Source organism: Maylandia zebra, linkage group LG20, assembly GCF_041146795.1.
Source record: "Maylandia zebra isolate NMK-2024a linkage group LG20, Mzebra_GT3a, whole genome shotgun sequence".
Taxonomy (NCBI): Eukaryota; Metazoa; Chordata; class Actinopteri; order Cichliformes; family Cichlidae; genus Maylandia; species Maylandia zebra.
The window spans coordinates 25,251,511-25,277,070 of record NC_135186.1 but is presented as its reverse complement, the minus strand read 5'-3'; the positions used below and the strand labels follow the sequence as shown (position 1 = coordinate 25,277,070).

At 40.7% G+C, this 25,560-nt stretch overlaps 4 protein-coding genes across 13 annotated transcripts in view; 2 read left to right on the top strand and 2 right to left on the bottom strand.

Annotated features, from left to right (window-relative positions):
• The first annotated feature begins 898 nt into the window (after positions 1-898).
• cnbpa (CCHC-type zinc finger, nucleic acid binding protein a) lies at positions 899-4,668 on the top strand. 3 transcript variants are annotated; one of them, XM_004546173.2, is made up of 5 exons: positions 899-1,041; positions 2,917-3,031; positions 3,164-3,229; positions 3,329-3,527; positions 3,682-4,668. In XM_004546173.2, exons 2-5 carry the CDS (start codon positions 2,920-2,922, stop codon positions 3,797-3,799), a joined length of 495 nt encoding a protein of 164 aa, XP_004546230.1. In that variant the 5' UTR covers positions 899-1,041; positions 2,917-2,919; the 3' UTR covers positions 3,800-4,668. The 3 variants fall into 3 exon arrangements, with proteins under 3 accessions (XP_004546230.1, XP_004546229.1, XP_012773311.1); XM_004546172.2 differs by having other exon boundaries at positions 2,917-3,037; XM_012917857.2 differs by lacking the exon at positions 899-1,041 and adding an exon at positions 2,133-2,153 and having other exon boundaries at positions 2,917-3,037.
• A 775-nt stretch (positions 4,669-5,443) lies between these two features.
• On the top strand, positions 5,444-10,204 carry LOC101469906 (haloacid dehalogenase-like hydrolase domain-containing 5). The gene is made up of 8 exons (XM_014412744.3): positions 5,444-5,705; positions 6,433-6,636; positions 7,258-7,370; positions 7,474-7,567; positions 7,657-7,690; positions 7,831-8,005; positions 8,141-8,329; positions 8,708-10,204. Exons 1-8 carry the CDS (start codon positions 5,586-5,588, stop codon positions 9,102-9,104), a joined length of 1,326 nt encoding a protein of 441 aa, XP_014268230.1. The 5' UTR covers positions 5,444-5,585; the 3' UTR covers positions 9,105-10,204.
• A 400-nt stretch (positions 10,205-10,604) lies between these two features.
• On the bottom strand, positions 10,605-11,915 carry gp9 (glycoprotein IX platelet). The gene is made up of 2 exons (XM_004546171.2): positions 11,741-11,915; positions 10,605-11,492 (listed from the first exon to the last, which is right to left on the bottom strand). Exons 1-2 carry the CDS (start codon positions 11,773-11,775, stop codon positions 10,754-10,756), a joined length of 774 nt encoding a protein of 257 aa, XP_004546228.1. The 5' UTR covers positions 11,776-11,915; the 3' UTR covers positions 10,605-10,753.
• A 635-nt stretch (positions 11,916-12,550) lies between these two features.
• LOC101467973 (IQ motif and SEC7 domain-containing protein 1) overlaps positions 12,551-25,560 on the bottom strand; it is a 93,069-nt gene continuing 80,059 nt past the window's right edge. For 7 of the 8 annotated variants that reach the window (XM_004546163.3, XM_004546165.5, XM_004546164.4 and 4 more), the window contains 11 exons: positions 25,306-25,467; positions 24,844-24,966; positions 24,278-24,444; positions 23,874-24,013; positions 22,843-22,872; positions 20,520-20,645; positions 20,337-20,436; positions 19,918-20,079; positions 19,357-19,533; positions 17,580-17,629; positions 12,551-16,229 (listed from right to left, as the gene is read on the bottom strand). In XM_004546163.3, coding sequence (XP_004546220.1) covers positions 15,702-16,229; positions 17,580-17,629; positions 19,357-19,533; positions 19,918-20,079; positions 20,337-20,436; positions 20,520-20,645; positions 22,843-22,872; positions 23,874-24,013; positions 24,278-24,444; positions 24,844-24,966; positions 25,306-25,467 — 1,765 coding nt within the window. In that variant the 3' untranslated portion in view covers positions 12,551-15,701. The remainder of the gene's footprint in view (positions 16,230-17,579; positions 17,630-19,356; positions 19,534-19,917; positions 20,080-20,336; positions 20,437-20,519; positions 20,646-22,842; positions 22,873-23,873; positions 24,014-24,277; positions 24,445-24,843; positions 24,967-25,305; positions 25,468-25,560) is intronic. The other variant, XM_004546170.5, reaches the window with a different exon arrangement.

Here is a 25,560-nt window from a genome sequence, read left to right as displayed (position 1 = left end):
GGCACTCACAAACACGGCAGTTTGCCTATAAACAGTAAATTCAGATATGCTTAATAAGAGGAAAAACATTAGTGTAATGTAACATTTTTAACATATTTATTATTCACCTGGCTATTCTCTTAATTGACCTAATAACGCAAAATAATTTCAGATAAATCCAGTGTTGCTTGATTGCTCTGTCAGAGATTATGACAATGATACTCCAGTCTTTGCCAATTTATGCCAAACACATTTAAACATTTTCAACTGACTGGATTAACAAGATAAATGTCTAAATTGCTTATTGTATTAATTTTGTAAACAAAGCTGCTTCTGAAATCTTTCCCAGCTAATTTAAGTTGTCTTAAATCAAACTGCTCAAGTCTCTATGATAGGGGCATACATGTACAGCCAACATTTTTATTAAATATTGTGAGATCAAAGGCTGTACTTGTTATGATTTTTTACTTAGATGTGGCCTATGGGGACATGCAGACCAACCAGTTTTTAACTTGCTCAGTCCTATAGGCAAATTAACCTCAGTAAAATGAAGAAAGATGATAAATAAAAACTGTCACGTAGAAACCTTTTCAGTTTCCAGATTAAATGTGAAGAACTGTGAGTATTTTGTATGGGCAAGCCTACTGTATCCATGCTGTGACTCTCACATGTGGTTAATTTTTGAAGAACGTATTATTAATAGTTAATAAAAGCGCTGTGTTGTCCTCTTGTGTGAGGAGTGTAGTGCAGGTAAAGCGAAGACTATAACATTCTCTAGCGTTTGTTTTAATAAGATGCTTTTAAATGTTGAACATGAAGAGGGGGGAAAAATAAGGTCAGTCGATTAAGGGAAAAGGGACCGTTCTAAAGCCACGATTGGCTGATTCGCAGAGGCGGTGTCCAGAGCCTCTCATGTCTGATTGGCCGCTCGCAGAGTAGTCGACCAATGACTGTGCGAGCTTTTAATGGATACGTTGAATGACAATTCAGGAACTCCTGCTCGCACCGCATGTAGCGCAAAGAAGGAGGCGTAAACACTGACATAGCTAGGTAGCCATCAAGGTAAGCGATAAAACGACATTAAAATACTTTCATCAATTTACGTTGTATATCTTTTAACTTTGAAACTAAGGCATGTTAAGATTGATGTTAACCGTTACTTGAGCGTTTAAACGAATTTTCTTTATTTTTTAAATACGCACTGGTTTAGTTTAGACTCATTAACGGAGCGTCGGGATCTTGGTCAGGCCCGCTAATGCTAGCTCGTCACAACGACTTTGGTGTTTGCTCCCTGCGCGGGAAATTTTATACTTATGGTAAATTTACTCAAATGCCCGCGAAAACAATGTATTGTGAAAATGTATAGCTGTAACGGTGGGTGAGACACTTTTCTATATGGGGAAAGAGGACTGATCGTCGACTGAACCGTGCTTCTTGATCGTGGTCGTGTGGTGGTGTGCTAGCATGTACTAGCCAGCAGCATTGGTGTCTCGCGAGTACGCAGAAAAATCAACGTGACTAGGCCCGTGTTAGCGTAGCTTCAACCTTTGGTATTTGATTTCTGTTTTGGAAACGCAAAATATTTCTGAAACATGTAGTCAGATATGTACATTTAACAGACATACAGTTATTTTTTTTAAACGACTCGGGATATCGTGCTATTGTTTGTACCTCGAGTTTGCTGGTATCTTTGAAGGCGTTAAATCAACAAATCAACGATGCGACATGCTGGCCTCTGAAGCTAGCTTTCTAAGTAAGCATGCTTTCGTGGTTATTTACGTAGCAGTCAGCAGTGGGTGGCATTAAATTGATTGTTTTAACGAGGATTACTTCATCACGGCTTTCTCCATCAAATCGAGGCGCTTTGGGTGTCCCCATGTGGCCCGTAGATAAACGTTATACGAAATTTTAGAAGGCGTTTAGTGACGAAAGTTGAAGTGGGACGGACACTTGGATGGACAGTAAAGCAAAAAGGAAACACGTTTCACTGTATGCAAAGTCAATAAAATCTATCTGAGTCATTTTGTGTCCCCAGGTCTTCTTTTGGGTGGGTAATACGCGAGAATTGATTACTAATTAACTCACATTCTTCCTGATTTGAATATCTTCAGCACTATCAGCAAACAGAAGTTTGACCTAGGGCAATTACAGCATGATCTCGCTGAGGAAGCCTTGTAAGTTAGCTTAGTAGTTCAGTGTAGTCTGGTGGTCAGTTATGATAGACTAGAGCTTGGAAGAAGAAAAAAAGCAAAAACTATTGTTTGATTTTAGATTAGACCTCACCCCGTAGTCATTATACTAGAATGACTCCTGTAGTAACTGTGTTTCAGTTGTGTGGTAAAGTTGTTTGACACTGGCATAAGCAATTTCAAACATGAGACAATAAGAGTTAGCCTACTTTGTCCACCCTTGAAAATCATTATTATTTTTGTTATATTCATGTACTTTTTGATGTTAGGTATTTATGGCAGAATTTTTTTTGTTTAGCCTTAAATTGTTTCATCAATTAAATTGCAAGATTTTTTTGATAATATAAATGTGAAATAGTGGTCTGCACATAGAGATGGACTTAGATTAATGTGCAGATTTCACATTTAAACTTCATTCTAAACTTAAACTGTCATCTATAGAATGTAACACAAACTGGTATCCAAATTTAGCACCAGTAAAGGGCATTTCTTTCATCTACAATGTCCATACATGTACCTCTCAGAGGTTAGACTTAAGTTGGACTTGATGGTCACATCAAAACTGGAAGTTTGGAAAGTGCCAAAGATGATAGCCACATTCTCCAAGGGGGGGAAAGGGGGTCTTTGTTGAAATTGACACAAAAGCTAAAGCGAACAACTGAAAAACAACTGAAAGTCAGTGTTCATAAGGATCATTGAGTACATGAAACGATGTGTTAACTAATTTCTGTTTTGTTTTTTCTTGAAGGTAATGGAGATGAGCAGCAACAGTGAGTGCTTTGGATGTGGCCGCTCTGGACATTGGGTCAAGCACTGCCCTAATGCCAGTGGTTCGCGTGGCCGTGGCAGGGGACGAGGACGAGGCAAGGGTACTATACTATTCTTGCCACACCCAATATAAACTGGATTTAGTTATAGAAGGCATGGGTGAAAATGAAAGGAAAAGGTTGATTCTTGTAGTTTTCTGCTTTGCTTATCTATCTGTGTCATTACAGAGCTGTTCTGTTATCGGTGTGGAGACCAAGGACACATGGCCAGGGACTGTGACCAAACTGAGGATGGTGTGAATTCCAATTGTTTTTCTTCAGTTTTACTTGGTACCAATCTTTCCCAGAAATGTTTTTTTTTTTTTTTTAATCGTTTTTTTCCCCCCTGATCAGCGTGCTACAACTGCCACAGGAGTGGTCACATTTCCCGGGACTGCAAGGAGCCCAAAAAGGAGAGAGAGCAGCTCTGCTACACTTGCGGGAAAGCTGGTCACATGGCCCGTGACTGCGATCACGCCAATGAGCAGAAGTGCTACTCCTGCGGTGGGTTTGGCCACATCCAGAAGCTGTGCGATAAGGTGAAATGTTACAGGTAAATATGGTTCTGTTTGGAGAAGCAAGCCTGGTGCTACAGTTTGACCAAATTTCTACTATTTTGAAGCCCTCCAATTCTAATCTTTAGGTATACTTCTGTGTTAATTTTACAGTCTGCTTTTATCACACTCGCCACATTCTTTCTTTTTCAGGTGTGGTGAGATTGGTCACGTTGCTGTACACTGCAGTAAAGCAAGCGAGACTAACTGCTACAACTGCGGAAAGGCAGGCCACCTGGCAAAAGAGTGCACCATTGAAGCCACCGCATAATCAGTGCCCTCTGTTGCCCCTCCTTTTTTCAGATTGATGGTTGGTTGTATTATTTTCTCTGAATCCTCTTCACTGGCCAAAGGTTGGCTAACAGAGGCTAGTCCCAGGCCAGTGAGCCTCTCGACATGTAATACAAAGAAAGGGGTGAAAAAAATATCTTTCTGCATTCAATACAAAAAATGTTTTAGTTTGGTAGCGGTGTTATGTATAATGCTTTGTTAAAGAACCCCCCTTTCCAAGCCACTGGTGACCAGAGATGATGAATAAACGGGACTAAACATATGGGAATCTATAGGACCTCTGAGCTTGTGGAAGTGTATCTCAGTAAAATGAGATAGAAGAAGGGAGTAAATGGAAACCAAACTTCCATGTATGGTCATTTTGGTTTGTTTTAGTGGGATATGAGTTGGCCAAGAGAGTATGACATGGAAACAGTTCATAACATGATGCATTTCAGCCCTACAGCAGCTAAGTGGGCGATAACAAACTACATGTTATATTACTAAGATATAAAAATTTTGGAGTTGTTAAAAGGAACATGCTCTTTTATAGAAATCTGTTTACAATTTAAGTAACACGGTAGTCCAAGGCAGACTTTTCCTTTTAAAATGGCTTTGGAATTTTTTTTTTTTTTACCTTGGCAAAACTTAACATCAACAGTTGTCAGAACGGCAGAATTAGGAGTTATTTGGGAATGAAAAATGTTTTCACAGAAAATCAAAAATGTTATTTTTGTACAATATCACTTAGACTACTGTATAAATACCATTTGCTTGTACTCAGTTTTTAAGTCGGAAGGAAAGTGCAACTGAAGTCCTAGAAAATAGAAATGTAATTTTAAACTATCAATAAAGCTGGAGGAGCACGGGGAGGATCTTCTTGTCTGATTTCTTTTGCAATACACGCAGCATGTTCCACAGCTCGTTTTGCCACACTTTATCTTTACAGATGCTTCTGTTCTCAACTCGTCTGAACATCTTGCGCAAGATGTGGGACGCTGATAACTTTTGAGCTGCTGCTTGTGTCCTAGAAGTTCACATAAAGGATTATCTGCTAGATAACCTACAGATTATTGTGGGATTAAACAACATGCAAAGCTGGATCTTGTATTTTATATTAATCTAGACATTTTGTTAGTCTGCATCTGCAGTATTATATCCAGAAAATTACGTGTTTAACATGAGCAGCCATATTTCTTCCACTAAGAAATGGTTAAACACTCCCTCACTGGATGGATCGCTTTTGCCTATCAGGCTTCCTGCAGCACATTCCTGGCAATTTTTGGACTCGACGTACTCCTGCATGTGACATCAGCAACTAAACCGAGCTATTTGTGTTTGTGTCATTGCTAAATAAGATTCACCCGCATCCATTTTGAGCTCTCTGCTGTACATATACTTGATCCGGAATGACAAGGAGCGGTGATCAATGAGTTCTCCTATTTTGTCTTTACTCTGCGGCCTCTGTGATCCATGCGTGTCTTGTGCGTACAAGAAATGGAAAGCTCCACCTCGGTATCTAAAATGGCAGCGGGGGTTGCGGTGCAGATGCAGCTCCTTCCGGCAGAGATGCAGCAAAAGACCCTCCTACTCCTCATATGTCGTCATCGGGTCTCAACCAGTCAAATTATAGGCGAGAAAATATATGAGAGAAAACAAGCCCGCCCAACCAGCCAGCCAGCCAGCGCGGCCGGTGCGAGCCGGCTCACGCTTCTTAAGGGGTTTAGATTTACACATTATTGTCTATTTTGTTTTTTCTTCATTAACCCGGTGGGTAAGTAAAGGAGATGAGGGGACTCCTGCCGTTTTACCGGGGTTTGTACACCCTGAGTAACCGCCAAGCCAGTCGTAAAGCTGGGATTGTCGGTTCTCGGTGCGGGCTTTGCGGAACTCAGTCTAATAGCAAGGTACGGTTCGAGCTGTTGCTGTTGCTGTTGCTTCGGGCTCTGGCAAACAACATGTCGTTGACACTGATAACAAGGCGGTACTTTGTTTGTTGTTCTCTCGCATTGTTTTTTTTGTTACAATGTATCGTATCGACGTGGCGTGCGGGGTTGCTCGCAACTTTCTCAGCTGTGGATGCGCTCAGGGATGAAACAACAGAGGCGCTGACATCAGGGGCAGCAGCAGATGTAGCTCGCTGTATTTTTGCCCCCCCCTCCCACCATGAGAAAAACAACCACTGATACACTGTGTTCTTTCTTTGTTTTAATTAGTCCCAGCTCCAGGGGGGGAAAGAATTTTGAGGTTTGGGATACTGTAAGATTGATTGTAATATGCTAACAGGCCTGTGTACTGCTGTGTCACCATAGCAGTTCTCACTATAGATTCCTGTCTCCCATGTTGACGTCAAATAGAAACCAGTTGTTATCATTCTTACACGATGATAATGATGATTGCCTACAAAGAATTTAAGTTATGTAAAATAATAAATGATCAGTGTCATTGGAAATGTCATACTGTGCAGAGTAATAGATTATCCTTTTTAAGACATCATTCAAACCCATTGGTTATTCAGTGAACCGTTATTCTACTTAATTTGCCTGCTATTAATCACTCATGTTGTTTCCCCGCTTTAAAAAAAGTTCTTATTTGTTTGGCTGATCAGTGTGTGTCTGTCCTTCCCTTCTGCAGCCACAGCCAAGGTTTGGGCTGTTGTTCGACATTGATGGCGTGCTTGTCAGAGGGAGGATGCCAATCCCTGCGGCAACAAAAGCATTTGAGAAGTTGGTCGACTCTCAGGGACAGTTTGTGGTGCCAGTCGTTTTTGTCACAAATGCAGGGAATTGCCTCAGACAAACAAAAGCGGACCAGCTCTCTCACATACTGGGAGTGCCTGTGAGTTTTAAATTCCTGTGCAAGTTTTAATGGTGTTAAGGGTGTATCCCCTGCTCTTTGGTGTATGCATGCAGTGCATTCAAAACTGTTTCAGTTTCCCCTTATTTAAGAAATAATAATTTGCTAGGAAAATAAGAAATTTTATTGAAAGATGCACAATGTACAAACTCTGTACAAACACACATGTTTGTACAGAGTTTGTACAATTCTAACAAGCTTTAAAGTCAATATTTGCTATCGCCACCTTTGTTTGTTTGTTTGTTTTTTCAACATAGGCTGAAGACTGAAAATTGTCCATTTGCTAACCTGTAGATATAAAACACTAGTTCATCTCTTGAGTTCGGCCCTTTTTTTTTTAAATGCTTGAATGAATGACAACAACAATTATTATTTTGGAAATGTTCAGGTAAAAGGACTGGACTGAAAATGAGTAAAAACGAAGTCAGTGTTCAAGAAAATCTGGCTCTTTGGAAGCAAAATGTAAAGAAATGGGTGGTGGCTTGAGACTTGTGCACAGTACTGAAACTGAAGTTGTTACGTTTTATCTCTGATTATTTTTGGATAATTTGGTCTCACCTGACTCCTTTGCTATTAACCTCACTACAACTGTGCTATTTTCAGATCACACAAGACCAAGTTATCATGTCCCATAGTCCCCTGAGGATGTTTAAGAAGTTCCATGACAAGTGTGTCTTGGTGTCAGGACAAGGACCTGTCCTGGAAATTGCTAAAAAGTATCCTAGAAATCTGCTTTGTTTAAATTTACAATATAATTTATATATTTACATTTAAACTTGAGTATTACTTCTTCATTTCTCCTTAACATTCTGTCTTTAGTGTGGGCTTTAAGAATGTAATCAGTATTGATATGCTTAGAGAATCGTACCCATTGCTGGACATGGTGGATCACAACAGGAGACCAAAATTGCCAGTGAGATTTTACAATCTGGTGCACAAACATGATGTTGGAGATATGTATAATATAATGTCATAACTTTAATTTCCCTTCTTTAAATGTAGTCCAATCCTGTTGTCAGCCTTCCGAAAATTGAAGGTAAAAACAGTTGGCTCTTCTCAAATTAAACGTTTATCTTTTGTCATTGACATGGTACACTTACTAACATCTGCTTTGATAGTTTTGAAATTCTTGCAATTTTGATGAACGCTGTTCTAATCTTTGAATTCCACAAACAGCTGTGGTTTTGTTCGGCGAGCCGATCCGATGGGAAACCAACCTGCAGCTGATAGTTGACGTTCTGTTGACCAATGGTAACCTCGGTAGTAGTCACCAAACCCAAAACACTCCTCAACTTCACCTGCTGGCCTGCAACATGGACCTCATGTGGATGGCTGAGGCACATTCTCCTCGGTAAACGTTACAAAAATCTGTCTTTTTATATAAAATGTTTTTAAAAAAATTGTACTTAAGAAACTAAAACAGTCTTTCAAGTAATCAAATCAGTGTACTGACATATCTGTCTTTCACCGTCTCATTTTGTTCCAGGTTTGGCCATGGAACATTTCTTGTGTGCCTAGAGAACATCTACAAGAAGATAACCGGCAAAGATCTGAAGTATGAGGCTCTTATGGGAAAACCCAGTGAGCTGACTTACCATTTTGCAGAGTACCTCATCAGAAGCCAGGCCATGCAGAGGCAGTGGGAACTTCCCGTTACTTCCCTATATGCTATAGGGTGAGACACCAGCTTTTAACTCTGTTTTGCCTTTATACTTAACATAAGACCAGAACTCACTTATCATGATGTCTGATAGACAGATAGGCTATCAAAAGAAGATTTTACTGAAACGTTGCTCAATAATTTGATGAGAAAACTGTTCGCTTTTAAATGCTTACGTGTGTTAGTTAGCATGTCATTCTGTCGTGCTTTAATTTGGGGACTTGCATGTTTCACTTCAGCTTTTTTTTTAGCTGATTGTTTGTTCTAATTCATGTGACTTGCACTCAGCACCAGGAAAAAACCACACACATTTCAACATGTACTGATATATAGGTCAACTTCATGCATGCTGCCTGGGGCACAGAGTAATACCCTTTTCTTCTGCATTTTTAGGGATAACCTCATGACTGACATCTATGGAGCCAATCTGTACAACCGCTACCTGGAGGAGAGAGTTGCGAGAAAAAACCCCAAAGCTGTTGCTAAGATGGTGTCTGCCACTGGGTCCACCACGGCAGTGCCCAGGGAGGAAGAGATTGACAGCCTGTGGGAAAGCGAGCTCGCTCTGCCCTCTGCTACTTCCTGTAAGTCTGTCCTAGTCTGTACAGGGGTGTATAACCCCAACGCAGAGGTGCCGTCTGATGCAAATCACTGCATCAAGGAGACTGTGTTCCACGGGCACCGGGACTTCATATTTGACCCTGGTCTCGTGGAGCCAGGCCATATCGTGCAGGATGTGGCAGAAGCTGTTGATCTCATCTTTGAGCAAGAAAAGTTTGTGCCTCAGTAGTATTTTGAGCCAACAGGCTTTGTGTGGTCATGGAGATCCAAGCAGGGGGAAAGGGAGGGAAAGCGAGCATTAAACTGGTAGTACCACTTCATGTTCAGACCTCTAGAAGCCTAACACTGTGGACTTTGTTTAAAAACCTGACAGGGCATTGACATAATATAGGTCATCTAAAATTTTAACAATAAAGGAGATTTCAGAGGGGAAAAAAGATTAAATAACTGTTGTTTTTTCTGATAGTCATTACCTGTTTCTTTTTTTTTCCAATAAGGAAATGTGTAAGAACTGCCTTATTTGACCTTATTAAGTATCTTTGTTAGATAAAACTACTGTTCTAGATTGTTACAAACCCTGAAGCCATCCTATATTTATTTACAAGCTAATGACAGTGTATTTAAGAAGCATATTAACATTTAATCTTTATTCTTACGGTGACCTTTTGTTATTGCATTTTTAGCTATTTGTTTACCCATTTGTCATGGTAAATCTATGCATGAATATAAGAGTAATTCTTGTATCTTTAAAACAACTGTTCGATGTGCAATTTTTTTCCCTCTAATAGCACTGTCTTGACAGTTTCAGTTTCGACAGCCTTGACCAGTTTTTGCACAGATCAGCCTTTCATCTTTGTGTTACCATATCACCCTTTCATAACATGGTTGTTATAATTTAGAAGGTCATTCTTAGTATAACTGACAGACCACTTGTAAGACAAATTTATACGTGTATACTGTATGTAAATACTGCTCAGAAAACTAGGAGAACAGTTTTTAACTTTGCTTTTTGGTGTAATTTTGAATCTAGCACACGAGGGGGTTGATTTCGGTTTTCAATGAGTCATTTAATTTTACTCTCAAGATGTTACGCAGTGTCTGTTAGTATATGTGTGTATGTTTCAACTTGAATATTTAAAGAGCCGATATGTGTTTTTCTAGCGTTTGCTTAATTTTTTGAGCAGACCGATAAATGTGTTAGGGTCAGAGTAAGGTTAGGGTAACTGTAATGAACAACTTTCGCACAACAAGTCAGAAAATGTTCTGGTGCATTTAAAAATGTCAAATGTTTAAAGGGTTCTCTGATTAAAAGAAAACAAAGAAACAAAATGTGTCTCCCCAAGGAATTCTTGTTTGCTGAATCATGAAAGATTTTGCCCTTGTTTTGTTGGAGAAGCTAAAAGCTGAAATGCATTGGTTTGGACTTGGACCTACATGCGGTGGTCAAAGGAGCAAAGGGTTCAAATGATTTGTAAATTGCACAACTGGGTGATAATGACTAAAGAAGCTGAAATACTGAAAGGTATAGTATATTCCACTAAAACATGACTGCAAAGAAAGTTCAGATGACTTAAAAAAAACAACCAAAACTGACTTTTGATGCATCATCTACAAAATAACCAAAATGTTCAGAGTTTAATCCTTCAGGACTTAAAGGACAATTAAGGGTCTGTTATAGTTTAAGGTGCGAAAACATGAATAAAGGAGTGAAAAGTCAAGGACAAGACACTTACCAGCAGAGGATTTTTATTTTTTAAAGGAAAAATGATTTAGGCAAGCAAGCCAATGGCTACTATTATGTGCATTTTATTTCAAAAAGCCAGGATATTTTAGGGTTCCCTTTAATCTTTAAGAGTAACTCTAGTGGGCTAAGATCACTCAGGTAGCCTTTATCTTTATATTGTGCTTCTTGTGCAACGCATCCAAAACTTGTGGCAGTAACTCCATGTTGAGAAGCGGCCTTTCTAGATCCTCCGTATGACCGAGAGACTCTGAGTCGACACTGACCTCTGATAGTCCAGTGTGCAGTCTCTTCCTGTGTTTGGGCTTCAGTGAATGTAAGGAGTCGGCCTCGAATCCTGAGTGTCTCTCATCTATATCCAGAGTGAAATTGGAATTTCTGGCCAGACTCAAGCTCCACAGAAGCAGAACAATGAGGCAGCATAGTGCTACTCCTATTATGATGTTGTATATCCCATTAGTGCAGTTTGCAACAGCGCAGTGAGAAAAGTAGTCGTCACTAAGTTCGGTGATGGCTTTGTTAGACACAGAGCTTGGACTGAAGCAAACGGGCTCCTTCAAAACAATAGCCCTGTTCTTCAGCAACCAGTTCCTCAGGTAGTGAATTTGACAATCGCAGTGGAAAGGGTTCTTGGACAGGGAAACCTTGTTCAGCCCAGTATATCTGTCAAACAGGCCTGGAGACACCGAGGTGAGCCGGTTGTTCTGCAAATGGAGCTCTGTGGTGTCGGAGGGCAGATTAGGCACCTCCACGAGGTTTAAAGCGCTGCAGTTAACTACCAGTCCAGCAGGCCCGAGGGTTGAACAGTGGCAAGGCTTAATGATACTGTGTGTTACCAGGACGTGGAAGAACACGAAGCTCAAACTGAAGATCATCCTATAGGATCAGAAAAAGATTGAAGTACAATAAAACTGCTTAATGTGAAAATGTCTCATGTAAAATGGTTTAGAAGATGCTATAGAGACCGAAATCTTAATGTGTATGAGTGAAATAATGTGTAAGGTGAATTCAATTGTTCATGGATAGCCTGAAGTTTTAGAAAAAAATATTAAGTCATTAAATATAGATATTAAATATAGATATATACCCATCCCATTAAATATAGATATATACAATTTACAAACCTTCCAGAGTGCCAGTCATCTTTAAATGTCATCATACTGCCACCGTCCTAGTCCAGTGCAAAATCCGAGCCCGAGAATATTTCAGAAATGCTCCCCATGTCAAGGTATCCCTGTTTTGTAACTGATGTGCTGCTAAGCTCACAATAATCACGCGCGTAATACAGAACGGCATCAGTTTGAGGATTCCACCAATGACAAACGGTTATAGTGCCTACGACATGAAGGAAATCCATCTGCTTAAAAGAGATAAGAGTTTATCTACTAAAATAGTGGCGGGGCCATCTGAAACTCTCCCACAGAGTGTTTATTACTAGCGTCCACGGCGATGCTGAGGGCACGAGGGGCATTTTGCGGCAAATTACAGCTCTGAGCATGAAAAGCTTTGTGAGGATTAGAATGCACATAAGAAATTTTTTGGAAACCTAACACTGTTTGAGCTCGAGGGCAAGGAGAAAACGCTTCTTAATGGAAATGTTGAGCTACAAAGCAGAATGGACAGTGAGAGTGTCACATTCAGATTTACAAAACTGGTTTAAAGCTGAAAGGTAAGTGTAGGCACAACCATTTTCACAGGCTGATCTTTGTGAGAACTGTGTATACTTTTCACCCATAGGTGGTGTCATGGCACAGATTTTCAGATCTCATGTCATTTTTATTCATGTCCTCTAGTGGAAACACCGAAACACTAGTGGAAAGTGGGAGATATGAGAGGCTAAGGATAAGACCCTAATGTGAAATGCCCGGCCCGAAAAAAGGGGGAAGACAGATTGATTTGTATTAACCATGGAGTCACAACAAACGACACACGTATACCATAAGTCATATATTTGTTTATTTTGCGTTCAACATTGTCACAGTTGAAGTTTTACAATAACTGGGGTCTTACTGACTCACTATTCACTGTACAAACAGAATGCACATATAAATGAGGCCATTCCTCTCTCCTCCTTTTTTTATAATGTGTCTCACGCCAGACTGAACAGCTTGCAGCAGGATGTGTGTCATCTGTCTGTGTGTACGCTGGGCTGTACGTATGAAAAGAGAGCTGGATGTAAATGGCAGGAAACTTCCTAACAGTCTGTTTTTGATTTCTACAGCAAATGTCAGTTCACCACTGCTGGAGGCAGAGACAGTCGATATGTTCATATATCACCCCTCACATCCATCCATGAGGTGATGTATATACATCCTGATCTTAACTTGAGAATAGAGTACTGATCCTATACACATTATGTACATCTCCTTTAAGCCCCAGTCTTGGTCCCTTAACAGCGTCATAAAGATAAACCCTCTAAGCCAAGCAGCTCATCTGTTTGCACATCAAAATCCCGTATTTACACGATGAAAGCCCTCAGCTAAGGAAGTGCAATGTTCTTCATGTTTATAATTTACACAATGGCTTTGTTGATGAAATGCATGCTGAGCTTTAGTAACTACCAGGCTAACATGGAACAACAAGAACACATCAACATCTGAAAATTCCAACCTAATCAAAACCAAAGGAGAAGTCAAAATTCATAGGCCAACTTTTTTTTGAATCCCCCCCATTAGCTCACAGTGAATAGGACACATGATGCATCAGATCCATGCAGTGCATTGCCGGGGTACTTTCTCGCAAAGAATGACTGTAGACATTTGAAGAACTACAACACACACCAAAAAAATAAACAGATTAAACAGTTTCAAATCATCCCAAGATATCAGAGTTATAGCAAAGATATGATATCAGTGGAGCGACACATTCAGCTGATCATTAATGTCCAGTATGTGATATGTCCGTCTTAAGTCACATGAGTACAAACGTGTGAGTGTAAGCCTGACTTATGGCGATGGTTTTTCTTCGTGAATGTTAAAATACATTTACAACCTGAATATCGGGACAAACAGTTTACTGTCACTAATTTACACACTAGAATAGACTTTTATTTGTAGAATGTAGAAAGTTATTCTTTACATATACCCAGTTTGTTTCTTCAGTTTGCATTTTTGTATATTGTAACTGCATTTCCTGAAAACAATGAAAGTGTTCTTTCAAATGTGCTTATCCAGCAAAATATTTCTGTTCAGCCCAAGGAGAAGTATATTCCCTTTTATTAAAATATATACACATATTCTTCTTTCCACTGTGAACTGTGTAAGTATTATATATATATATATTTTTTTATATATTTTTCCTTATTTTGAATGAAAAAAAAAAAAAAGATTTTTCTTTTTTCACCTGAATCTTGTCCTGACGACAAGATAAGAGACCTCCACTTTCAGTACAAGTCTGCATTTTCTGAACATGATTGCACTTAACTTGCTATGGTAACACTGACTTGTTATACAATGTGCAGAGGATAGCCTCACATCAACAACATTACATGCAAAATTATCACCTACTTGACATTCCACTGAACTCCAAGTCTGTACCTCTAATGAGACCGTGAGGACAGCCAGACATTAATTTACTGAGAAAAGACTCTTGACAGGGGTCAAAAAAATCAAAATAAATAAATAATGACGCGACACAAAAAATGCACAGATAGGAGGGACACCTTGCTTGTTCTTAATGTACAAAATCAGTACAAAGATATTGCACATATAATAGAAAAAAAGATGAAAAAATACTTCACTATGTAAGAACTGATTTTATTCACTCACCGAATCCTGGTGAATAAAAAAATATTCTAAACAAGGCAAAAAGAAGAGCTAAGAAATGTTTCTGATTTTGAGAGTCAAGGAGGCAGATGTTGCACATGTTAAAGGCAACAGACTTAACATGTCCAGCACTTTGCTTTTGTAACAGAAACAGAGCCACGTAGCATTGGAAATGCCTTTTTCGCTGTTATTCTTCACTACGTTACGTCTTATGCAGCCACAATATTGGAAGGAAGCAGAGCTAACGAGCGACCTACTTTATCGGCTCCTAAAGTTGACAAGTGGAGTCTGCTTTGAAGCTTCAGCTGTGACTCCACAGCATTTTGAGGCCCATATGCAACAGCTGCCATCCAGAGACTCTTTCTAATCCATTTGGAAAGGCAAAAATTCCAGAATAGATTAACAGCCGGACTAAATGGGAGTTCACTCCTTTCAGATCTACATCCTGTTACCATAGAGTCAGTATAATACTGATAAAGTTCATTTTTGCTGATAATAATTGCAAGTATAATCTTACAAATTACTTTACACACAATATACTGTACATGAAGTCTTGACTAAATAGATTATGCAGTAATAATTGGCACATTTATTTATGAGAGCTAGGAGACAACACATATAGCTGTCATCTACAGTAAATACAGCACTAGAACTACTATGACTGACTCAGTCAAGTTCTTCACCTGTCCTTTGATTTAATTTAGTGTGAAATGATTACATCTAGGTTTTTCACTACATATGAGCTCTACAGGAGGCAACAACAAATAGCATTCAGATGATGTTGGGATCCGCAAAACCAAAGATTTGAAAAACTGACTTCCTAAAGGCTGAGCACGACAAGTGATGTCATTGCGACAGAGAAAACAGTCAGCTGAGTTTTCGTCTCAGGCCATCTTTTCCCCGTGGTTACGTGAAGGTAAGACAGGTTATTGAGGGAATGGAGTAGCAGGGAGAAGCTTGGTGAGAAAGCCTATTTTCTCCTCAGCTGTCACGGCCGGATGGTGTTTGTGGAAAACAAAGAGCATCTTCCTGTGCAGAACCCCACCCATACCCAGTACACCCAAAACCCCGATGGGACCAAAGTCCCTGATCAGGCAAGCTAGTAAAGGCCCTTAGTGGAAGATTTGAGTCCAATATCCATCCTGCATATATTTATTGGACCTGGAAGTGAAAAAAGGTGGCTGCATGTGATTGGTTTCCATCACAGCAGCAGAAACACAGTGGACAGGCCATAGAGTTATGCTGTCAGTCCCTTTGGTGTAAGCAAATGTCCCTTCTTCAATAAGTTCCCTCCTTGCTTCTCCTCTCTGAGTTAGGAGCATCACACTACGGTGCTGATGCCACTGTGTTTGGGTTTGGGTCCGCCAGGCGCCGAACCCACTTGCTGACTGTGGTGGTGAGAGTGCTGCGAGTGCGAGGTGTGGTGGGAATGCTGGCTGTAATGGCCGTGCTGCGAATGGCCGTGTTGGTGTGCGTGTGAGGAGTAGGCTGGGTGCTGGTGGTACTGCGTGTGAGGTGGGGGGTGGTAGTGGTGGTGGTGGTGGTAAGGCGGGGGATTCTGCGTGCAGTACTGGGGATGGTGGCCGTGGTGTTGGGTCTGCACTGCGTGCACCACCTGCGCCGTGTGATGGAGGTTGGTCGGGTGGGGCTTGTGCGATATGAGAGTGGGGTGACCAGGTTGGGGGAAAGGAGGGTGGCTCTGAGACGGCGGTTTCCCTCGCTTGCTGCCAAAGAGCGACCCGAGGATGGAAGTCGATGCTGAGTTAGGGATGGATGGATGGCCGCGGGGCACGCTCTCGCGAGGCGTGTTGGCTCTCCTTCGTGTGTGTGGACTGCTAATGATGGACCCCTGCAGGAGGGAAAAAAACAAGGTAACAGTGCGTCTGTGAGACACTGCGCTACTGCAGAACACCTACACTAAATTATAGCTACAAGGCACCAGCAGGATGAATTCACAGTTTTCTTTTTTTCAGATAAACAAGTAGCAAAATGTTATAGGACATGCAAATGAGAAACCAAAAATGTTTTCATGAGAGGCAGCACCAACACTAGGAAAATTTTAGCTTGGGAAAAAGACCTCACGATGAAGGGAGCTTAAATCCAAAAAAAGGTTTTGCTGTAAGGGAACTAACTGCCTTGACATACAGTAAATCTGCAACAAGAGAAATTAAATAAATACTGTTAGAAATATAGATCATTACATTAAGGAAGTTAAGAAAAAAAAACTTCTTCACTGTAGTCAATGTGCCAACCCCTCTAAGAGTCACACATGCAACGTGTTATAATCAAATGAGGCATAGTTTCCACATGCAGAGGGTGGGGCAGGCAAACTCGTCATCCACACAGTAGCATTCATCTAGAAGACAGAAGGCAGGAGGAACTAGGCGCTCATGTGCAGACTTCTCAACACGCCTGGACACTTTTCCCCATGTTTTGGGTCCAACATTACTCGATATCCAGGTGTGACTCTCCTAAAAAAAGGCTTTTCCTTTGGCACATGCTTCATCTAAGACTGGAGAAAGACCACAAGATGCCTTTGAAAGCAGAATGAAATTTACAGCGTCCAAGACTACAACTGGACACATGAACTAATGGACACATGAAATGAGTGAAATATGAATGAATGAAATCCACATCCACATCTAAGTCCATGTGAAACCCATTGCTAGACCCCTGGCTAGGAAGGCTACATTCCTCCCTGAAACTTACATCATTTAAGAGAGGTTGTGGATAAGAGAAAAACAGAAAGACCCAGACAGGGAGAGAGGCTGGAGAGGGTGTACAGTTTCCTAGTGTCTTTCAGAGCTACGACCCTGCCAAAGAGAAGAACCAAATGAAAACCGCTTGGATGTGATTGAATGAAAGACAGAGACAGGCGACAAGGGGAGGGTTCAGAGGAGGCATTAGTAGAGTCATGCTTGTTTGAAGGTAAAGTGTATATTGGTCATATAACATGACCAAATCAGGGAAATTCTCTGGCTTCCAAAAAAGGGGCAGGATCAGAGGCAGGCAACCCACGCATGCACACTAACTGAGGCAAGCAGGTTATAAGGCATCCCAGGAAGAAAAATAAATGATCCAAACAAATGGACTGAGTCTATGAAGCAAAGAAGGTGTAAGACCAAAAATAAAGTTGAGTGTTTCACAGTGCACATCATCACATAGAGAATAGCTTGGATACCAGCTGCTTCCAACTTACTTCCACATTGCTGTCTAGTGATCCTGCACTGCTGCGACGCCCACGCTTGCCTGCCCGAGACATGCAATACCAGAGATTAGAGATCGACAGCACTTCTGGATCGACTACACACGTTTAGGCCGCCCACCAGTCCCATAGGGGGCAGTGCAGTGGATTGTGACTGTGAGTAAGATCCAAATATGGGCAGGTAGGGGGGAGGGCATTCAGGTCTGAGAAGGTGGTGGTTGACAGGTGGTACTGTGGTTTTCTTTATGGGGAAGGCACATCTTCACTCAGGTTCAAATTTCAGCTATTTTGTTCTTAAATCGCAATACGGAGGCTGAGTCAAGCAATACCTAAAGATGTTTGAATGTATTATCATAAATCTCAATAAATACAGACTCCATGACCATCGAGTCTTGACAGAACAAGGAAAAAAGTCCACAGTCAAGTTTTACCAAAACACAGCCGCTATTTCTAAAAACCTCAAGCAGGACTGTTGCTTCACCAGAATTTTCCCAGATTTTATTTTTTTTTTATCGGTTTTTATTTTTCCTCCGAGAAATTCGACAACTTATTTTTAATGTTGTCGCAAGATGCAGATTTTCATCCAGGTCAGTGTCGGCAAGAAAGCCAGTCTCGGTGACAGTCGCAGAGGAGACATCAAAAGCAATACAGTGGTTGCTGCACATGGAATGTACAGGCATATAAAGGTCTGAAGGTGGACAGAGCACTTTTGCCATCGTTAGGCACACTCAGCCAATGATATATGACCAATAATTACACATAAACAGGAGAATACCTGATGTGTATGGGCAGAACACAGTAAATACACATGAAATGTCACATGGCAGGAAAGGAAAAAACAAAACAAAATAAAAAACACTCAACCAAAGTGACCCCACTAACATGCCACGTCCTGCACTGAAAAAACAAAGGAGACAGGAGGGCAGATGGACTTCTGCTACAGACTCCTTCACTGTCTGATCTATCATTTCCCATTCAGGTAGTGATCATAAGAACAAAGCATATCGTATTACCAACAAGTGAGGCAGACCCCCGACTGGATTTCATTTTCTTATCAAGTTAATCACCTGATAACTTCACAAAGCTGTTATCTGTAATGAATGAAATGTATTCTTGCTTCAGAGACACAGCAGCTGTGTTAAACACTGATATTCATGGGTATGACGTGATTCTTAACACCAAGACAGAAACTAAGTCTTCATCTCATTGCTGCTTAAGAATGGTGTTGTTTATAAACATACAGATGAGGAAATGAGACATGATTGCTGATTAAAACGGAACAGATTGTAAGGAATGTCTTTGGATTAAACAAATGCAAAAGTGCTAAATAACAGGAAATAAAGTGATGATGAAAACACAAATGGGGGAAAAAAACTGCTCATAATAAATCATCCAAATGAACAGGGGTGACACCTGCCTGTCGGTTTCATCAATCAGTGAAAAGAAAAAATCTGCATTGCTAAACCTCTTCTTAAACAGGTCCGTTTTCAGTCTTTGAGCTGTGGAAAGTTGAGGTCTCTCTAAAACAAAGTATGCTGAGTACAAAAGAGGCGCAACACTGACAGGAAACACCGTCCAGACCAAACCATCCAGTCATGGGGGAGGGGGGAGGGAGGGGGTGTTAGATTATGGATTTAAAGGGAAGAAGAAGGTATGGTGCTGTGAAACAACATTTTGCTATTTTTATCCCCTTGATATCATCATAAAGATGTGGATGACAGAAGGAGTGTACTTCTCCCAGCTAGTAAAAGCAAAGATGTTTTGGCTATACCTGCTTCAGAGAGATCTCTAAGGGAGCTGCTGAGGGCACTCCTCTTCAGGCCCTCACCCATGGCGTAGCTATCATCCAGACTGGCCCGGTTCATGTTCCCATTGCCTGCTTCCTTCTTCAGGCCAGAGCTCTGCGACATGCTGGGCCTCACTACCCCTTTCTGCTTCTCCAGCTCAGCTGTAATATTTAAAAAAAAAAAAAAAAAGCCAAGGAAAGACTGAGGTAAGTGGCAGCGGTTTTACATCTCACTTTGGCCATGGAATGCATTTTTTTTCTGTTATGTATTAAGCCACCCTTTGCTGCCTGAAATTTATGAGGTGTGCAGTATTGATATGCTTAATTTTTAACATCCTGCTCTTGTATGTAAAAATGGAAACCGCTTTAATGTCCCCAATAATCTGCCGCCCCTTCTGGTAACCATCCTGTGAACTTTGTAAACATTCTCTCTTGAAATCTGCTGCATTTGAGTAATGAGACCCATGCTCTGTTTCTACTTTACACAGCCTGAAGCAGACAGAGTAACGGGGGTGGGTGGGTTGGGAGGGGAAACGGTCAGCTCACACTCTATTCTGTATTTCTCCATTTCCTGGACCTCAGCAATGGACTCTCGTAGGTCATCTGTAAACTTCTTGCGGTCCTGGGGGTTGGGCGCATTAAAGTTGATAAGCACTTTGATGTCTGCACCTGGTATCGCTGATGTAAGTCTGATTCCATTTGGATAATCTGGGGCAATGGGAAACGGAGAGAGAGAAAGAGAGAGAGTCATTTACAAAAGGTTCATTCATCAAAACCGAGGCGAAACCCATCGGGTGAATTCTGTCTGAAGTTTTGGAGAGTATAAACAACGTCGCAGCCCATTTGGTTCAACTTCCCATTCCAGCTGCCTGTGTTAATGTGCAACGTCAAAATGTGTGATGTAAATACTGTCAGCTAGCATGCTGCACGGAATATAATAAATGGAAACTCTCAGTGCAACTTACACTGATTTTCAAACAGCATGACTTGCATCCCATATAGAGAAAAGGACTGTCTGAAGCTGTAGGTCACTGAATTCTTCTTTTTTTGGAAAATCTTGGTTACCTGAAATTATACAAAAATAACCCTGTAAGGACGGTTTGGACAGGGGAGGGGAGGCAGAAGGGAGAGGACAGGGCGATATTTACCACTAGGAGGTCGTTGAACAGGAAGATCTCCCGCTGATGCAGGCCTAGCTTCTGGAGCTTGTTTGGATCTGGCACTTCAAACAGACGGCAGTAACACACCAGTCTACGGTGCGGCAGCGATAACACCTACAAGGCAGAGGAAAACAGCACAACACTTTAGAGGTAATTATGGCCTCAGTCCATTGCGTAACAAGGAACAGAAGTTATTCTCCATCTGCAAATTTGAAAAAGGTATGGCCAAGAGATGACTAATTTATTCCTCCCTTGGGCGCTTTTCATTATGCCAACTTATGCCTCCTCACTTCCTATTTCCTCCAGTGACCTAGAAATTGTTAACCTCTGCCATTAGGGAAGATCTTCAAAGTCCTAAAGCGCTCCAATTTACAAGGAGAGAGGAGGCTCCTGAAGGAGCCAAGAGCAAGGAATCACAGATGTATCCTTTCCGAAAAAACCTTTTACATTTTACAATAAAAAAGACGAACACTTATTATTGAGCATATAATTATGCTCTTAAGTAAACATGGCACACATAAGAGATCCTTACATAAGATTTAACAGGAATATTAAATGCATATTAAATTTAAAAAACTGAGTTTTTTCGCACTGGTATGTGACTATGTTAAATCACAGTCTCTGTGACCGTGAATAGCTCAAGTGGCTCAAGAGTTAGGAGTTCGCCTTGTAATCGGAAGGTTGCCGGTTCGAGCCCAGCTTGGACAGTCTCGATCGTTGTGTCCTTGGGCAAGACACTTCACCCGTTGCCTACTGGTGGTGGTCAGAGGGCCCGGTGGCGCCAGTGTCCGGCAGCCTCGCCTCTGTCAGTGCGCCCCAGGGCAGCTGTGGCTACAATGTAGCTTGCCATCACCTGTGTGTGTGAATGGGTGTATGAATGGGTGGATGACTGGATATGTAAAAGCGCTTTGGGGTCCTTAGGGACTAGTAAAGCGCTATATAAATACAGGCCATTTACCATAAATATACACCCATAGACCCATAAAGCTTTAGTGTTCATCTTGAGGCAACTGTTGTGATTTAGGGGCTATACAAATAAACCTGTATTAAATTGAACTGAACTGCCTTTCATGAATAATGTGACTCTTCTTCTCCTAATATAAATTTGGCATAATGGAAATTTATGGTAGTATTCTGCAAAATATTGTGAACCAATTCTGTTTTCAAAAGCCACTGTAGAAATAAAACATTTTAGTTTGTTATAAATGTCATTATTTTGGGGGAAAAAGGCATATGTAAAAATTGTATATCGAAGACTTTTTGTCTGTTTTGTTTTAAATGTCTTGGTATTTCTTTGTGAAGTGCTTTGTAATCTTTGTCTTAAAAGGTGATATATAAATAACATTTTACTTTACTTACCTTAATTACACGTTTAAGACATTTAGGATTAGAATTTCACATTTCTTCCTGTAAAATGATTCTTACATGAAAGCTTCTTTGGATTTTTGCACCAGTTTGACAGGTGACACAGCTGTGGAGCATGTTTTAAGCAACCATGCTCAAGTCTTCTCCAACCCTCCCCCACACATTCTTGTTGGCAGTAGCAAGGATGCAAATGAAGTCATGCTAGCATAACAAAACCACCTGATGTTTTGGATTCTCCACCCTTTTCGTGACACAGGGAAAATTGTCCGACAGTGAATGCTGCTGCTGGATTTTCTTTTTGAATTCAAAGTTTAGTGATTTATTTTCCTGTAGCAAGTCCCACAAAAATGCCAAGAAAGAGTAATGAGCCATTAATCCAACAGTCGTACAAATGCACACTGTGCAGACTGATCCAATAGGTGTTCTCTTTGAGAGTATTCAATAACTTGACAGTAACAGGTGACAGGCTACCTTCTGGGTTTTTTGTTGTTGTTGTTTTAAATACCTAGGTTACTGTGCGCAATGATGAAAACTGTAAAAGAGTTCATTCAAAGTTTAGGTAGCCTTGCATATATAAAAAGCCAGTATACGTGGCACTCAAATGAATGCACTACTAGTGCTAAGTCAGCTTAGCATAGCTCATTCCTTAAGGATTGATGTGACAAGCACACCGCAGTGATATACACCCTGCTGAGCACAGAATTTGTAAACGCTGCGGCTTAGCGCCACCCAAAATTTATGCCTTTTGATTCTGCCACCAGTGTAAAAACACTAACTGTCCATCTCTCACCAACCAGTGTAATGTCTCTGGGAAAAGTCGTTGCCAGTCTTGGAAAGCTGACTTAAAAAGTAACTGCATGATGTTGAGGAATCACTAAAGAGACAGAGATGCAAAGTGAAACAAAGAATAATAAATGATCATCTGATTTACAGATAATCTACTTACACATCCCAGGCCATGGTGGAGAGATCCAATCTAAAAAGAGAGGACAGAGACGATGTTAGGTGCAGTTAGTATATTGAGATTATTTTCACTAATCCATCTTATAACTTAAAAAAAATAATTATATATATTCCCTTCTTAAGAAGGATTTGCCCTTGTTAACAGTTTTCCCATTATAATGCCTATGAAAATGCATGCACCTTATTGGTTTGGTGCAAAAGTCGTCGATTTTTCTTTGTCTTCAGATTTGTAAGAATCAATAACGATACTGGAATGAATACAGATCCTGTGCCAGCACTAGTGGACCTGATTATTATAGAGAGGATTTCCAGCATGCCTTTTATGTTAAACTGTTTTACTACGTGTCCTCCTTAATTATGCAGCTAAATGGTGACAAGGAATCATTTTTCAATACATTCAATTATTACTGGCAGAGCAGAACAGACTCCATTCATCTGAAAACCGACTAAAACAAAGTCATCCATGCCAGACAAGCCTCTCCCTGAGGGTAAGTTAATCACACCTTTAACCTTCACACATGGCAGAAACAGTATTGCCTGCAGAATACTGCAGAAAGGCTGTCTCCAGCTGCCTACAAGGGAATGGAGTAATGGGAGAACAAAATCTGATAATAACTTTGATCCAGTATGTATGGAAAGAGATAAACAGACTAATAACTAATCAACGGATTAAAGCAATGCAACTTATGCCAGTCAGTTAAAGAAAAATGGATTTTGCTCTGCTCAAGGATAGCAACTATTATATTGTGTTAAAATGGCAGGATGTGCCTATTTTTCATCAGACTGCAGCAGTGTGCGACATTTCACAAAGGCCTTGTGTGTGTTGAAATCACCAGTGCGTGTCTGAAGACTTTTCTACATCTTAGCGTTCCTTCTCTGAAATAAGCTACGTAGGAGAGGGTAAAGGATATGTCCTGGTCTGTGATGTCTTGCCTTGTAATAAAAATGAAAAATAAGAAATCCAACTAACACTTTTGTGACCTTGACAGAAAGATTAAAAAACACATAACTTACTGGTTTCTTTCCCACAATGAGCTTCTCAACCTTCTGCACCTGGGAGACGTGGTCTTCGTTGGTTTTGAGCTCTCGTTTACGAATCCTCTCGTATATGCCGACCAGAGTCTCCCGGGGTATGTCCTCTCCATCATCCACACCTGAAAGTCAACGTACACATACACCTGAAGGATTAGAACAACAGTAAAAGGATTTTTTTTTTCTTTTTTCTTTTTAAAGGTCAGGATAGTGAGAGAAGATATTAATAAAGCAAAGAGGATTCAAATTGTAAGGGTTGGTCACCTACTCTGCTCCTCTGTAGTGAAAGGTTTAATTTATTTTTGAAGCTGAATTTCACTTATTGCCCCGTTAAGGTCTATATATAATGCCTTCACATGTATTTCATAATAACAGTTTTCTGTTACCTCTTAAGTTCTTGATAAAGTCCTCCAGCTTCATCTTCCTCTCTGGCTTGACGTTGGGGCTGTACATGTCGGTGTTGAGGAGGATGATTGCAAAAGCTAGGATGAAGATGGTGTCAGGGTTCCTAAACTGCCGCACTACTGTTGGGTTACAGATGCAGTAGCGCTGGCTAAAAATAGAAAACGGGAGCATTAAGTAATGTTAAGGAAGAGCAAAACTCAGACTCTAAACTCGATGCAAGCGAGTCAGAGTGAGGAAATGTTTTCAACACTGCCTGAAGAAAACAGAAGTAAATGGGTTCTCTTTATGAACCAATAATTATGCAGATGACACAGCTGTGAGGAAGACCGATGATGTTTATTAAAATGCTTTCAGTATTATGAACACTAATGCTAATGTTTTACTGCACTTGACTACATGAAATACACAGGGGTCGTTAAGAATCAGCTCGGTTTAATGATCATAGTAAATAAATCCATTTTCAGTAGGAGGATTGGGTCACTAAACTTTCTCAAAAATAAAAAAAAAAGTTTATATTGCAGTTTTTTATACGGCATAAAACCCCAACCTGAAAGCCTCAATGAGCCGCTCCACCTTCTGTGCTTCACCCTGGACGCGGATGTGGTTCTGAAATTTCCTCAGGGCTTCGTCGAGCTCCATGCCCTGGAAGTCCATTTCGTCTACCACACAGCTGGTACGTGAGGAGAGGGATGAAGAGAAAAAAGGCAAATACATCAAAACACAGACTGCCACAGTTTTTGTGCTCATCCTCATTCACTGGTAGCTCAACAGGGATGGTTTGGCCCACATTCTATCATGGAGGATATGTCAGTGAATTCTTGTCATATTGGTGCCATAAGTCACTCTCATAGACTGTGGGATCTTCGTTGAGTAAATCCTCTGAGCAATTGCTTAACTGTTTTCATATGTTCCACACTCCTTTTTAAAAAAACAAAACTAAGTATGCTTTGGATTATGTTGCTGTCAGTAATAACAATATTTTTTTGATCATTCCTGTGGCGATACTTACTCCAAGACATCTCTGTTGAACTGCTTCTGTCGATTGCCAAGAAATTCTCCAATCATCTGCCTGCTTAGCCCCTTTCTCTGCAGCAGGAAGTGAGCCACTCCGACTGGCGTGTCAGGGATGAATCCTCTCTCAGTAAGATACTGAATGCCCTTTTCTGGCTTCCTGAAAAATTCAACATGTCCCCAGATGGTTTGTTTTTAATTCCTGGACAGATGCTGGCACATTTTTAAACTGGGAAGAAGAATATGCTGCTGC

Bases quoted from the DNA above. Each gene is read 5' to 3' on its own strand.
- cnbpa (XM_004546172.2), top strand. From the start codon at position 2,920: ATGGAGATGAGCAGCAACAGTGAGTGCTTTGGATGTGGCCGCTCTGGA. The intron at 3,230-3,328 runs GTGTGAATTCCA...CCCCCTGATCAG, and splicing joins CTGTGACCAAACTGAGGATG to CGTGCTACAACTGCCACAGG. The intron at 3,528-3,681 runs GTAAATATGGTT...TTTCTTTTTCAG, and splicing joins GATAAGGTGAAATGTTACAG to GTGTGGTGAGATTGGTCACG.
- LOC101469906 (XM_014412744.3), top strand. From the start codon at position 5,586: ATGAGGGGACTCCTGCCGTTTTACCGGGGTTTGTACACCCTGAGTAAC. The intron at 5,706-6,432 runs GTACGGTTCGAG...TCCCTTCTGCAG, and splicing joins GAACTCAGTCTAATAGCAAG to CCACAGCCAAGGTTTGGGCT. The intron at 7,691-7,830 runs GTAAAAACAGTT...TTCCACAAACAG, and splicing joins CAGCCTTCCGAAAATTGAAG to CTGTGGTTTTGTTCGGCGAG.
- gp9 (XM_004546171.2), bottom strand. From the start codon at position 11,775: ATGATGACATTTAAAGATGACTGGCACTCTGGAAG. The intron at 11,493-11,740 runs GTTTGTAAATTG...CTGATCCTATAG, and splicing joins GATGACTGGCACTCTGGAAG to GATGATCTTCAGTTTGAGCT.